This window comes from Takifugu rubripes, chromosome 17 (genome assembly GCF_901000725.2).
Source record: "Takifugu rubripes chromosome 17, fTakRub1.2, whole genome shotgun sequence".
NCBI classification, from domain to species: Eukaryota; Metazoa; Chordata; class Actinopteri; order Tetraodontiformes; family Tetraodontidae; genus Takifugu; species Takifugu rubripes.
In genome coordinates, this window is record NC_042301.1 from 895,330 (window position 1) to 910,964 (window position 15,635).

General features: G+C 48.5%; 1 protein-coding gene across 1 annotated transcript in view; it reads right to left on the minus strand.

Moving 5' to 3' along the window:
- Positions 1-12,565, minus strand: part of rptor (regulatory associated protein of MTOR, complex 1) — a 50,293-nt gene extending 37,728 nt beyond the window's left edge. The window contains exons 1-4 of the mRNA XM_029850594.1: positions 12,109-12,565; positions 11,107-11,281; positions 3,829-3,931; positions 3,496-3,578 (exon numbers count right to left, since the gene is read on the minus strand). Of these exons, the coding sequence (XP_029706454.1) occupies positions 3,496-3,578; positions 3,829-3,931; positions 11,107-11,274 (354 nt within the window). The 5' untranslated portion in view covers positions 11,275-11,281; positions 12,109-12,565. The remainder of the gene's footprint in view (positions 1-3,495; positions 3,579-3,828; positions 3,932-11,106; positions 11,282-12,108) is intronic.
- Positions 12,566-15,635: the final 3,070 nt, after the last annotated feature.

Here is a 15,635-nt window from a genome sequence, read left to right on the forward strand (position 1 = left end):
CAAAGCATCAAAGCACAGTTGTCATTTTATGAAAACTCTGCAGGTGAGTTTTTAATTCTGATTAAATCTGATGCACGCGTCATCGTTAGAGGAGTGGAAGCATCGGTGTCATGAGAGGAAGGTCCTGTGGTATCAGACGGCTGCTGGTCCACAGCATCCTGCCGAGGTCCTGCAGAAGGGACACTTCCCCCGCGGCTTTGATGCCTTTGATGCTCCCATTCGCTGCACTTTTCTGCTGGACTGAAAACTTGTTCCAGACTCTCTGAACCTTCGTTTCTGAAGGACTTTTGGCTGCAGCAGCTGTGAAGTTGCGAAGCTTTTCTGTCCCCAGAGAAACATTCTTCCATCTTGTGATGACCACTGCATCCAGATTTGGACCTTCTTCTGATTACGCAACATTGGCCCGAGTCACAAACCACCGATGGGCTGAACAAACGTGCACAGTCTGACTGTAGGAGGTGGTGTGTCACCAGAAGAATTGGGCACTTTCTCTACTGTTCTGTGGAGCACGTGCACCAAGATGAAGCTTCAGCAGCTGATCCAGTACGGCTCCTCCTCCAGGTCTGCATTAAACCTGCACACTAGCGTGTCTACCCCCCCCCGCAGATGCACTAATGTTCACCATCTTTGTTCTTTATCTCGTATATGATCCAATCTCTATTGTCCTGATGGTTCAGTGCTCTGCTGCCAGGGGAGAAGGTGTGTTAGGAGCTAGCTAAAACAGGCTCAGATGGGCTGAGATGGTGCCTTATCACACCTGTTTATCATATCGCAGGAACCAAGTTGACCACTGACCACACACACCTGCAGGCGGAGTTTCTCCTTATAAACATGCGGATTAATGTCACGTTTCTATGACAACAGCAGCTGATGTGGGGCGTTTCAGTTCATCAGGAACGATATTAACTCCTCTCCGTCAGAATAATGTGCCGTTAATCTCATTCTAATCATCAGCACTGAGGATCCGGCTGCAGCCAGGAGGAGCTGAGCAGCACCAGAAACGAGGCGATCAATGAAGCCTCCTCAGAAGCTCAGAAGCTCAGAACCCTCCTCAGAAGCTCAGAACCTCAGAACCACGCTGCCGTGCTGTCCAGGAGCCTCCAGCACCTTCATCACCCAGCACTTATGGACCGACAGCGCCAGCAGAGACGTGAGATCATTACATCATGGTGTTCACGCTCCTGCCTCCAGCTCAGTCTGCTCATTAAGCAAGTCAAACTCCATCCAAGTGATTTAGCAGGAGTGAGGAGGCAGCGTTGGAGGAGGTGCAGGAGGAGCAGGAGTGTGCAGAGGAGGAGGAGGAGGTGCAGGAGGAGCAGGAGTGTGCAGAGGAGGAGGAGGAGGTGCAGGAGGAGGAGGAGGTGCAGAGGAGGCCACGCTCTATCAAGGCCAGATGTTCATCCTTAGATATTGGAAGTGTTGACTTCAGGAGCATCAGACTGGGAACGATCCAACGCAAGTTCAGCAGAAAAACATCGGAATTCCTCAACTGATTTCTGTCGTGGCATGCACACGTGCACTAGGCTATACACCTGTACGTCCACCTGTACGTCCACCTGTACATACACCTGTACATACACCTGTACATCCACCTGTACATCCACCTGTACGTACACCTGGACGTACACCTGTACGTCCACCTGTACATACACCTGTACGTCCACCTGTACGTCCACCTGTACATACACCTGTACGTCCACCTGTACGTCCACCTGTACATACACCTGTACATACACCTGTACATCCACCTGTACGTACACCTGTACATACACCTGTACATCCACCTGTACGTCCACCTGTACGTCCACCTGTACATACACCTGTACATCCACCTGTACGTCCACCTGTACATACACCTGTACGTACACCTGTACGTACACCTGTACGTCCACCTGTACGTCCACCTGTACGTCCACCTGTACATACACCTGTACATACACCTGTACATACACCTGTACGTCCACCTGTACGTCCACCTGTACATCCACCTGTACATACACCTGTACATACACCAGCAGGACAACAACAGGCAGCAGATGATGCTCGTGCACATAAAGAGGGGCAGGAAGCCCAAACAGGACGTGACACCGGCCTGAGACAGGAAATGACCTCCGTCACACCAAACAAGGGAGGACGAGCGAGCAGAACCTCAAATCCAACAAGCCCGGCAGGCCAGAATAAAATGAAAGTGAAAGTGAATTTCCAGGAGAACAGCAGAGCTGAGCGTTGAGAACGACTTCACGAGAAGCTGGAAGCTACACGAGGGGCATCGTTCCACCGCTCCAAGATGAGGAACACGAGACTCTCGTGTTCCGAGCAGAAGGAGCACGTAGCTTATTGCCACTCCAGGCTTAATGGAAAAGGAATCCAAGAAGCAGCTGAACGTGTCTGCAGGGAAGCAGAGAAATGACTGGGTAGTAATACCCCCCCCCCCCCCCCCCCCCCCCCCACACACACACACACACACCTGAGCAAACACACTGAAAGACTAACAGAGAGAAGATGATCAAATCTGGAGAGCAACAATCAGAGATGATCCGTCAGTAGGAGTGGGAACAGCAAGTGGGCAACAGTGTTTGGCTCCGTGTTCCTGGACAGAGGGGTTAAAGAGTTAGAGGAAGCAGAACCGTGGGGCAGCTCTCACGGAACCGTGGGGCAGCTCTCACGGAACCGTGGGGGCAGCTCTCACGGAACCGTGGGGCAGCTCTCACGGAACCGTGGGGCAGCTCTCACGGAACCGTGGGGGCAGCTCTCACGGAACCGTGGGGGCAGCTCTCACGGAACCGTGGGGCAGCTCTCACGGAACCGTGGGGCAGCTCTCACGGAACCGTGGGGGCAGCTCTCACGGAACCGTGGGGCAGCTCTCACGGAACCGTGGGGCAGCTCTCACGGAACCGTGGGGCAGCTCACCACCAACCACCCGTCATGGAGGAAACGGGAGCTGAAGCCCGCAGGCTGACGGGCGGCAGGAAACGCCGTTGATGGAAGGTGAGCTGGCGTGGGCGGTTGCAGCAGAGCTGGGAATCTTCAGGCCGGAGCCTCCTCTCACCCTCCCACTCCTCCGCCTCCTCCTCCCCCACCAGCACGTGCTGCTGACCTGAAGGGTCAACCAGAGGCCACGCCCACATCTCATGACGCATTCTTCTTCTTCATTTCCTCTGATCAACGACTGTTGCCGTTGCCATGTGACAACCAGCACCGCAGCTGTGTCCAATCGGAGGAGGACCATCAGCAGCAACACGAGCGCGACCTTCCGGATCTCCTGGGATGTGTCGGATCCAACCCAAGTGCTTGTTTCCCTCCCGCTCCCTGACAGAACCGCGTGGACTAAACACCCCTGTTCTGTGGGTTAAAGCAGGGCGGTGCCCCGGGGTGAGCGGCTCCATTCATTCATGGCTCAACGAGGATTCTTCCCAAAGAGGATTTTGCATGTGCACTCGAGAATCTTTGAACAGCATTTGTGTCAGGAGGAGGGCGTTCCACGTGCACACTCACCCTGGGTTGCCAGTTTTCGTACTGTTTCTGAAGGTTGGCTCCGATGGTCTCCAGCGCCTTCTGTGGACTCATGGATAGAGGATCTGTGGTGGGAAGAATCACACACAGATAACTTGATATGAAACAATCAAGCTAAAGCTAAAGCTAAATCAAGCTAACCGTCACGAGCATTCACGGATGTCCACCCAGAAAACAGCAGCCGTCCCTCTGGGTGAACTATTGATGAGACAAATCTAACCTATAGACCGAGGACAGATCATGTGACCCTGTTAGCCAGAGTCATTCCTGACCCGATGGGCCCCCGTGTTCATGCGTAGCGTGTCTGAGACTCACCTATCCAGCACTCCAGTCGTGCACACGGGGAGGTCTTGACAACATCTGGAGGGTCCACTCCCACATTGAGACACAGCACCAGTGCTACGCTCACCGTCTTCATCTGTGGGAGAGATCACAGCCACAAAAGCTGCTGAATTCACTGGAGCCCCCAACAGAACAGTCCACCATGAGGACACGGGCAGGGTAGCATTATTCTGAGCCAGCATGGAATTAAGGTTAGGGATGGGAAAGGGGATGGGATTTAAAAGAATCAGTAAGATTGGTTGAAGGGTAGGGGTCAGGAGTGGATTTGGGGTTAGGGTTAGAGGGTTAGAGTTAGGGGTTGGGGAAAGGGGTCAGGGTTAGAGGGTTAGAGTCAGGGTTGGACCTCCAGGTCATATTTAATCTCTTCATGTCTTGATGTGACTTCAAGCATGTAGGATATCGGAGCCCAGGTCCACGAAGACGCAGCTTTGGCTGGTCCAGATGGATCCGCTGGTGGGCTAAATCATGTTGCAGGTTGAGGGACCTTACAGGCTGCTTGAGACGATGACAGAGCAAAACCTGGATATGAGGAGACATTCTGCCACCTTCCGCGCTACCGTCCACCAACTGCTTCGTTGGGATTTGATCTGCAGAGTAATTAGACAGCGAAAGACGCAGCGTGTGGAGCTGCTGCCTTGTTTGGCGTCAGGGAAAACCCTGAACGCTCCCGTTCCGATGTCCTGAAGGTCGGTGGAACAGTGTGAGCTGACCTTTCCAGCTACTGCTACCATGATGGGATGCAGCAGACATCACCTACATACAGTAGATGACGTGACACCTGTGGCTCAGCAGGGCTCCGAGGCAGGTAATTAAGGTGGTGTCTGCCCCCCCACTAACAGGAAAAGGGCACCGTGCTAGCAGGAGCCGGTGGCCCAGACTCGACACGCACACACAGACTCCCAGCTGATGTTCTTTCCTCTAGACCGCTACTGTAGATCGGGGAACAGTCGGGGAACATCTGGACTTTACATCACAATCAGATATAATCGGCCATATGATGCTGAAAACATGATCCGAGCTCTGGGACCGGTGCCTCACTTCTGATGATGTTAGGAGAGGAGGAGGTGAGAGTCACTGCCAGAGCTGCTCCAACACTGGCCACCTGGTTTTTACTCTTGTTTCTGACACTAACTGCATCAATGAGAAGGTGAAGGGTTAAGAGAGGGAGCAGGGTCTGATGTTAACGTTGGCAGCAGGTTTGCTCTCAAAGCAATAAACCGCTATAAATGCTAATGCCTAAAAGATACCAGGAACAGTCCAGAGGGAGGAAATGCTGCAGGTTTGCCCTTTAAAATACCACAGGTGAAACAATCGCACACCCGCAGGGGGAAGACCTCACGTTTAGAAAGCTAAATGTCAGCAGCAGCTTCCCCAACGACAGCCGCTGTAAACAAGGATTTACTAACCTGCACCAAGACTTTCTGTCCACCAGCGAAGCTCCGAAGCAAATTAAATACAGGAGAAGGATGAGAGAGATGTTAAAAACCCTAAACCCCAACCCCTGACCCTTAACCCCTGACCCTAACCCCAACCCTTAACCCCTGACCCTAACCCATAACCCTAACCCTGAACCATAAACCCTAACCCTTGTTGTGCACCAACCAATAATCACTGAGGAGGAGCTGAGGGAGCAAAGCCAGATTGTAAGTGAGCATCTAGAATGAGGTCTCCTACATCTGTCGTTCCTCAGGGACCTTATTCTTTAACAGTATTTAGCTGGTTGCCGTCACTCTCCCACGATTCATAACCCCCAGGAGACGTTTCAGTGTTTCCCACTTGAGGTTCCCTACAGTAAATCCTGCTGATCCATCAACAGGCCTCATAGTTGCATCTGCAGGGCACCAAGGCAGCTATTAAAGCAGGACCATCTGGTGGCTGTAGCATCACAGCTAACTGGCAGCTACAGGTCAAATACTGCAGCTAAGTGGCAGCTATAGGTCAAATACTGCAGCTAAGTGGCAGCTATAGGTCGAATACTGCAGCTAAGTGGCAGCTATAGGTCGAATACTGCAGCTAAGTGGCAGCTGTAGGTCAAATACTACAGCTAACTGGCAGCTATAGGTCAAATACTACAGCTAACTGGCAGCTATAGGTCAAATATTGCAGCTAAGTGGCAGCTGTAGGTCAAATACTACAGCTAACTGGCAGCTATTGGTCAAATACTGCAGCTAACTGGCAGCTATTGGTCAAATACTGCAGCTAACTGGCAGCTATAGGTCAAATACTACAGCTGACTGGCAGCTATTGGTCAAATACTGCAGCTGACTGGCAGCTATAGGTCAAATACTACAGCTAACTGGCAGCTATTGGTCGAATACTGCAGCTAACTGGCAGCTATAGGTCAAATACTACAGCTGACTGGCAGCTATAGGTCAAATACTACAGCTAACTGGCAGCTATTGGTCAAATACTGCAGCTAACTGGCAGCTATAGGTCAAATACTACAGCTGACTGGCAGCTATTGGTCAAATACTGCAGCTAACTGGCAGCTATAGGTCAAATACTACAGCTGACTGGCAGCTATTGGTCAAATACTGCAGCTGACTGGCAGCTATAGGTCAAATACTACAGCTAACTGGCAGCTATTGGTCGAATACTGCAGCTGACTGGCAGCTATAGGTCAAATACTACAGCTGACTGGCAGCTATTGGTCAAATACTGCAGCTGACTGGCAGCTATAGGTCAAATACTGCAGCTAACTGGCAGCTATAGGTCAAATACTACAGCTGACTGGCAGCTATTGGTCGAATACTGCAGCTAACTGGCAGCTATAGGTCAAATACTACAGCTGACTGGCAGCTATTGGTCAAATACTGCAGCTGACTGGCAGCTATAGGTCAAATACTACAGCTAACTGGCAGCTATTGGTCAAATACTGCAGCTGACTGGCAGCTATAGGTCAAATACTACAGCTGACTGGCAGCTATTGGTCGAATACTGCAGCTAACTGGCAGCTATAGGTCAAATACTACAGCTGACTGGCAGCTATAGGTCAAATACTACAGCTAACTGGCAGCTATTGGTCAAATACTGCAGCTGACTGGCAGCTATAGGTCAAATACTACAGCTGACTGGCAGCTATTGGTCGAATACTGCAGCTGACTGGCAGCTATAGGTCAAATACTACAGCTGACTGGCAGCTATAGGTCAAATACTACAGCTGACTGGCAGCTATAGGTCAAATACTACAGCTGACTGGCAGCTATAGGTCAAATACTACAGCTGACTGGCAGCTATAGGTCAAATACTACAGCTGACTGGCAGCTATAGGTCAAATACTGCAGCTAACTGGCAGCTATAGGTCAAATACTACAGCTAACTGGCAGCTATAGGTCAAATACTACAGCTGACTGGCAGCTATAGGTCAAATACTGCAGCTGACTGGTAGCTATAGGTCAAATACTACAGCTGACTGGCAGCTATAGGTCAAATACTGCAGCTAACTGGCAGCTATAGGTCAAATACTGCAGCTGACTGGTAGCTATAGGTCAAATACTACAGCTAACTGGCAGCTATAGGTCAAATACTACAGCTAACTGGCAGCTATAGGTCAAATACTGCAGCTGACTGGCAGCTATAGGTCAAATACTACAGCTGACTGGCAGCTATAGGTCAAATAATACAGGTTGGGTCCTCCCCCTCCTCCTGCCCCTCCCCTCCTCCACATGCTCCTCCCACAGAGGAAGGAGTGGCTCCCTTGAAGTGTCCAGGACCCGACATTCCCTCTAAAGAAATTAGCGTTGATCTTGATCCACGACATCTTAATGTTGTGTTCACACTTTGCAGGTTTGGGGTGGCGAGGGGGCGGGGCTTATACAGGAAGACGTGGCTCCTGGCTCCTCCTCCTGGCTCCTTAGCTAGGCCTGGAAACAGGACGGCTAACGGCCCATAAGATAGAACAGAACCAGGAGCTTTGCTGGTCCTCACTAACACGCATCACCTTCACCCTCCTGTAGGAGCAGTTCTAAAAGAGCGCACGTACGTGCACGTTCACAGGCACCACCGACAGAGCTTCCTGTTTCCATGACAACGGACGGAGAGAAAGATGTGCGGTGGTTGGGTTTACACGACTCTCCATTAGGCTGCGTGCACCTTTCAGTGCACGTTTCCCTCCGACAGCATGTGATAAATATCAGCAGATTCAATCTGATTAATCAGATTTAGAAATATTAGCATAGCGTTAGCGGCAGATTTTAAGTTCTTTAAAGTCCGGTTTGCTGTCACTGTCGGGTGGCTGCAGGCGTCCTGATGATGATGATGATGATGATGATGATCAAGCTGCATAAACTGCCTCTTAGTTTCTTTATTACTAATAATATAGGAACTAACCTAGTAATCTAGTAACCAGGAGTGAGGAACAGAACTGGAAATGCATCCACAATAACTCAATTACAGCTATTTAATGGGAAATCTGAGCATTTCCTGAACCAGCCTGGTTGTGTATCGATACTCAAAGACCTGCTCAGAGTAGAGCACAACCCTGGTGCACTTAACGAGACCTAACGAGCCTTGCTATTATCATGTGTATCTTTAAACCATGCAGAAGTCAGCTATAATCAACAGTTGCCCAATACTTCCCCGTACTGGAGGCCCTTATCTGAGCGGGTCAAAGGTCGTGTTTGAGTGTCCAGCTCTACGACACCAGAGGCTAACCCTAACTAATATTCATCTGTAGCAGTGATGAGGCTAACCCTAACTAATATTCATCTGTAGCGGTGATGAGGCTAACCCTAACTAATATTCATCTGTAGCGGTGACGAGGCTAACCCTAACTAATATTCATCTGTAGCAGTGATGAGGCTAACCCTAACTAATATTCATCTGTAGCGGTGCTGAGGCTAACCCTAACTAATATTCATCTGTAGCAGTGATGAGGCTAACCCTAACTAATATTCATCTGTAGCAGGGATGAGGCTAACCCTAACTAATATTCATCTGTAGCGGTGATGAGGCTAACCCTAACTAATATTCATCTGTAGCAGTGATGAGGCTAACCCTAACTAATATTCATCTGTAGCGGTGATGAGGCTAACCCTAACTAATATTCATCTGTAGCGGTGATGAGGCTAACCCTAACTAATATTCATCTGTAGCGGTGATGAGGCTAACCCTAACTAATATTCATCTGTAGCGGTGATGAGGCTAACCCTAACTAATATTCATCTGTAGCGGTGATGAGGCTAACCCTAACTAATATTCATCTGTAGCGGTGATGAGGCTAACCCTAACTAATATTCATCTGTAGCGGTGACGAGGCTAACCCTAACTAATATTCATCTGTAGCGGTGATGAGGCTAACCCTAACTAATATTCATCTGTAGCGGTGACGAGGCTAACCCTAACTAATATTCATCTGTAGCGGTGATGAGGCTAACCCTAACTAATATTCATCTGTAGCGGTGATGAGGCTAACCCTAACTAATATTCATCTGTAGCGGTGATGAGGCTAACCCTAACTAATATTCATCTGTAGCGGTGATGAGGCTAACCCTAACTAATATTCATCTGTAGCGGTGATGAGGCTAACCCTAACTAATATTCATCTGTAGCGGTGATGAGGCTAACCCTAACTAATATTCATCTGTAGCGGTGATGAGGCTAACCCTAACTAATATTAGCAGTAGATCTACCAGCACATTTTTGCCGGGCTGGTCCACGGCAACAGGGTAACGGGTTAAATACAGCAAACAGCATCAGGCCACCTGTGGGTTAACCCTAACCCTAACCCTGACCCTCTCACCCTAACCCTGACCCTGACCCTAACCCTGACCCCTAACTCTAACCCTAACCCTAACCAGGAGGCAGGTGGGGGTACAGTGGATCAATGACAGCTTTATGAGATCTGAGAGCCGCTGTGGCCATTCAGGAGGGAAGTCTTTGATCTTTCCCTGTCAAAGACTCCATCTGAACCAAAGGAACCGGCACTATGATGGAAATTAGACCAGTCCTAGACCAGTCCTAGACCAGTCCAGGCCTGATGCTGCATGGGGACACACGGGAGCTGGAGACTATGGTCCTGGAACTAGAGCTGCTGAACACACGTGAAGACCTGAGGGTTGGGGTAGGGGTTAGGAGTTAGGGGGTAGGGGATGGGGGCAGGGGATAGGGGTTAGGGGGTAAGGATAGGGGATAGGGGGTAAGGATAGGGGATAGGGGGTAGGGGTTAGGAGTTATGGGGTAGGGGTAGGAGTTAGGGGGTAGGGGATGGGGGCAGGGGATAGGGGGTAGGGGTTAGGAGTTAGGGGGTAGGGGTAGGGGGCAGGGGATGGGGGTTAGGGGGTAGGGGTTAGGGGGTAAGGATAGGGGATGGGGGCAGGGGTTAGGGGGTAAGGATAGGGGGTAGGGGTTAGGAGTTAGGAGTTAGGGGGTAGGAGTAGGAGTTAGGGGGTAGGGGATGGGGGCAGGGGATGGGGGTTAGGGGGTAAGGATAGGGGATAGGGGGTAGGGGTTAGGAGTGAGGGGGTAGGGGTAGGAGTTAGGGGGTAGGGGATGGGGGTAGGGGTTAGGGGGTAAGGATAGGAGATAGGGGGTAGGGGTTAGGAGTTAGGGGGTAGGGGGTAGGAGTTAGGGGTTGGGGGTAGGGGTTAGGAGTTAGGGGATAGGGGGTAGAAGTTAGGAGCCAGGGGGTAGGAGTAAGGGGATAGGGATTAGGGGTTAGGGGGTAGGAGTTAGGAGGTAGCAGTTAGGAGACAGGGGGTAGGAGTAAGGGGGTAGGGATAGGGGATGGGGGCCAGGGGATAGGGATTAGGGGGTATTGGGTAGGGGGTAGGGGTTAGGAGACAGGGGGTAGGAGTTAGGGGTTGGGGGTAGGAGTTAGGCGGTAGGAGTTAGGGGATAGGGGGTAGAAGTTAGGAGCCAGGGGGTAGGAGTAAGGGGGTAGGGATAGGGGATGGGGGCCAGGGGATAGGGATTAGGGGTTAGGAGTTAGGAGGTAGCAGTTAGGAGACAGGGGGTAGGAGTTAGGGGTTAGGGGGTAGGGGGATGCTCAAAGCCCAGAGAAGAGTCACCCCCAGTTCCAGCACCTCTGGTCTGTCCATGACACAGAGGAGAAACGGCTGATTTAAATGGAACAGCAAGCACCACATGATCCACTCCGGTTCCTTTGAATGGGGAACCTCCAACGTGCAACGTGTCGGTTCCGGAACATTAAAGGCTCAGACGGTGAAACACACAGACGTGCGTCTACCTTTGGGCCCAGGTGAATCCTCGAGCAGGAGGAAGGAACCTCACAGTCAAAGAGAGTAAACTTACCCGGTCCTTCATCCTCCAGCTCTGCGCTAACGCCTTGGAGCCCTCAATCTTCTCCGCGTGCCGTTTCTTCATGAAGGCCAGAGGCAGTTTCCAGTCATTCATGTCTGCCTCCTCTTCCTCAGTGAGGCCCACAGCAGGAGCATGAAGCAGGTCTGCGTCCATTTTCATGAGGGCCCTGTGGGCGAGAGCGTCCCTTAGGAACAGATCTGATTTGCACAAATATGAGAATCCATCAAACAAATTAATAATCTAAGTGGCAGGTGGTAAACGAGCAGAAGGTGGAGAAGATGATGCAGCCAGGGGCAAAGGAGCCAGGGTCTGAGGGGTTCTGGTCTGAGCAGCACCATGAGGATGGGTCTCACTGTCGGGGTTAAGGTTAGGGTTAGGGTTAAGGTTAGGGTTAGAGTTAAGGTTAGGGTTAGAGTTAAGGTTAGGGTTAAGGTTAAGGTTAGGGTTAGAGTTAAGGTTAGGGTTAGGGTTAGAGTTAAGGTTAGGGTTAGGGTTAAGGTTAGGGTTAGGGTTAGGGTTAGGGTTAAGGTTAGGGTTAGGGTTAGGGTTAAGGTTAGGGTTAGGGTTAGGGTTAGGGTTAAGGTTAGGGTTAGGGTTAGGGTTAAGGTTAGGGTTAGGGTTAGGGTTAAGGTTAGGGTTAGGGTTAGAGTTAAGGTTAGGGTTAGGGTTAAGGTTAGGGTTAGAGTTAAGGTTAGGGTTAGAGTTAAGGTTAGGGTTAAGGTTAGAGTTAAGGTTAGGGTTAGGGTTAAGGTTAGGGTTAGGGTTAAGGTTAGGGTTGCAGGTGCCTCTGCTCAGCTCTGTCCTGCTAGCTAGCTCCGTGCTAGCTAAAGCTAATCTGACAGCTGTTCCTGACGTCGCTCCGCTCTCCAACAGCTGGACGGTCCGAGGTGACTGAAGACTGGGCCGTGTTATAATAGAGACCCCGGGCGGAGACATGTTCAGATGGGTATGAATGGCTGTAAAGGTGTCGCGGACGCGTGCACGCCAACAGACCTTGTTGCAGTGTGATGATCAACCCGGGCTGAGGAACTTCTCCGTCTCCGGACGATGACGGACACAGTCGCACAGATGATCCTGGTCAGGAAGTTGTAGGGAAGCGTCCACAGCCTGTAGAGGATATCGAACCCGTCAAATGCGAACTGCACGGGCGCGGGTTTGCAGGGGAATGCGCGGCTCCTCTCCCCACGGCTCTGCGCTATGGGAAGGGGCTGGAGTCGAGGCCCATCTTCACACGGACAGTTTGCCACAGCCGCACCAACTTCCGGCCACACCTGCCGAGCACGGGGGCAGCGCGGGCTTCTCCTGCACGCCGGCGACCGTTCTGGTGCAATAATTCTCGCGAAAACCGCAGCTAACGGCAGGAATCTCTCCGAGGAGGACTTCTTCAGCACTTCCACAAGGGCGCAGCCATCTTGGGTTGGACCCACAATGCACCGTTGCAGCGCGAGGCTGTCGCTCTACGTCATCGCTGCTTTTCCCGTCGCAGCAACATCTGAGGAGGAATGGAGGAATAAACCTGGAAAATCAGGAAAATCCTCATTTAAAGCGCCTGCACATAGTGGCAAACAGGCTGGAGAAACATGTGGGAGTAAAGAATCTAAAGTCTGACTCTGGAACGTTTGTAACGCCTGTCTTTAATTCCATATGTTCAGTCAAAAAGGAAGTTTTGTTTGTGTTTATCACAGATTATAATGGAATATTCTGTGTGTGGTTCCAGACTCATATCTGATCCATCACCAAATCCATCTTTCTGCCTCATTTCCCCTCCCGAACCCCCCCTGGTCAGGGTCACCTGAGGCTGAAGCCTTCATGGGCTCCCTCAAAAGTCCACACAGACCAGCAGTCATGTGACGTGTGGCTGTGGATCCAACGGCAACTTTAACACTTTCAATCTGGAGCTGAGTTCAATAAATCCATATTGTTGGTAGAGCTAACGTCTTTCTGTCCGATTGTGTTTGAACCTTGCTCTAGATTCCCCTGGCAGTCATTTAATAGATCATTTAGCATTAAAATAAGCTTCTGCTCCATTAATGCGGCAGCGTCTTTCCTTCCATCACCTTTTCCAAGGATTTTATGTGACAACCAGTGTTTTGTTGCTCTTTTTGCAAAACAACTCAAAATCCATTCTAATGGATTTTAATGACATGTTCAGAAAATGTTGATAATGGGCGAGAAAGCACTCCTCTAATGTTGGTGATGCTCTGGACTCCAGAGACACCCGAAGCTTTGATCTTCCAGGGGCTTTGATCACAAATCAGCCTGCGACATGATGTAACTGCAGCTAATGTGCAGAAGGAGCTGATGGAGGTCTGGGCTCTCCAACTGGTTTATGCTAGTTATTTTATAGTTTCAGATGGGTGGGTGGAGGGAGGGAGGGAGGGAGGGAGGGACGGATGGATGATGGATGGATGGGTGGGTGGAGGGATGGATGGATGGATGATGGATGGATGGGTGGGTGGGTGGAGGGATGGATGGATGGGTGGGTGGAGGGAGGGATGGACAACAATCATTGCCATCTTCAGAAGATACCATTGAGTGTTCCCTGTTGTAGTTGATATGGCTATTATATGGTTATTATATGGTTATTATATGGCTATTATATGGCTATTATATGGTTATTATATGGTTATTATATGGCTATTATATGGCTATTATATGGTTATTATATGGCTATTATATGTTATTATATGGCTATTATATGTTATTACATGGCTATTATATGTTATTATATGGCTATTATATGGTTATTACATGGCTATTACATGGCTAGTATATGGCTATTATTTGGTTATTATATGGCTATTATATGTTATTATATGGCTATTATATGGTTATTATATGGCTATTATATGTTATTACATGGCTATTATATGTTATTATATGGCTATTATATGGTTATTACATGGCTATTACATGGCTAGTATATGGCTATTACATGGCTAGTATATGGCTATTATTTGGTTATTATATGGCTATTATATGGTTATTATATGGCTATTATATGGTTATTATATGGCTATTATATGTTATTATATGGTTATTATATGGTTATTATATGGCTATTATATGGTTATTATATGCTATTATATGGTTATTATATGGCTATTATATGTTATTACATGCTATTATATGTTATTATATGCTATTATATGGTTATTACATGGCTATTACATGGCTAGTATATGGCTATTACATGGCTAGTATATGGCTATTATTTGGTTATTATATGGCTATTATATGTTATTATATGGCTATTATATGGTTATTATATGGCTATTATATGTTATTACATGGCTATTATATGTTATTATATGGCTATTATATGGTTATTACATGGCTATTACATGGCTAGTATATGGCTATTACATGGCTAGTATATGGCTATTATTTGGTTATTATATGGCTATTATATGGTTATTATATGGCTATTATATGGTTATTATATGGCTATTATATGTTATTATATGGTTATTATATGGTTATTATATGGCTATTATATGGTTATTATATGCTATTATATGGTTATTATATGGCTATTATATGTTATTACATGCTATTATATGTTATTATATGCTATTATATGGTTATTACATGGCTATTACATGGCTAGTATATGGCTATTACATGGCTAGTATATGGCTATTATTTGGTTATTATATGTTATTATATGACTATTATATGGTTATTATATGGTTATTATATGGCTATTATATGGTTATTACATGGCTATTACATGGCTAGTATATGGCTATTACATGGCTAGTATATGGCTATTATTTGGTTATTATATGGCTATTATATGGTTATTATATGGCTATTATATGGTTATTATATGGTTATTAATGCTTTATTAAACCAGAATAACGCTGGATAGAAGCGGTGGTGTAGCACTAGCCTTGACTAAAACACCTGTACCACAGTGTTTGTCCTGCACTCCTCAGGTGAGACACGTCCTCCTTTACCAGCAGGAACGTGGGCTCTAACGTGGACTCTAACCCTAACCCTAACTCTAACCCCAACCCCAACCCCAACCCTAACTCCAACCCTAACCCTAACCCTAACCTAACCCTAACCCTAACTCTAACCCCAACCCTAATGCTAACCGTAACCCTAACTCTAACCCTAACTCCAAGCCCAACCCTAACCCTAACCCCAACCCTAACCCTAACCCTAACCCCAACCCTAACCCTAATCCTACCCTAACCCTCTAACCCTAACCCTAACCCTACCCTAACCCTGACTCTAACCCTAACCCTAACTCTAACCCTAACCTAACCTAACCCTAACCCTAACTCTAACCCTAACCCCAACCCTAACCCTAACCCTAACCCCAACCCTAACCCTAATCCTACCCTAACCCTCTAACCCTAACCCTAACCCTACCCTAACCCTGACTCTAACCCTAACCCTAACTCTAACCCTAACCTAACCTAACCCTAACTCTAACCCTAACCTAACCCTAACTCTAACCCTAACCCTAACTCTAACCCTAACCCTAACTCTAACCCTAACCCTACCCT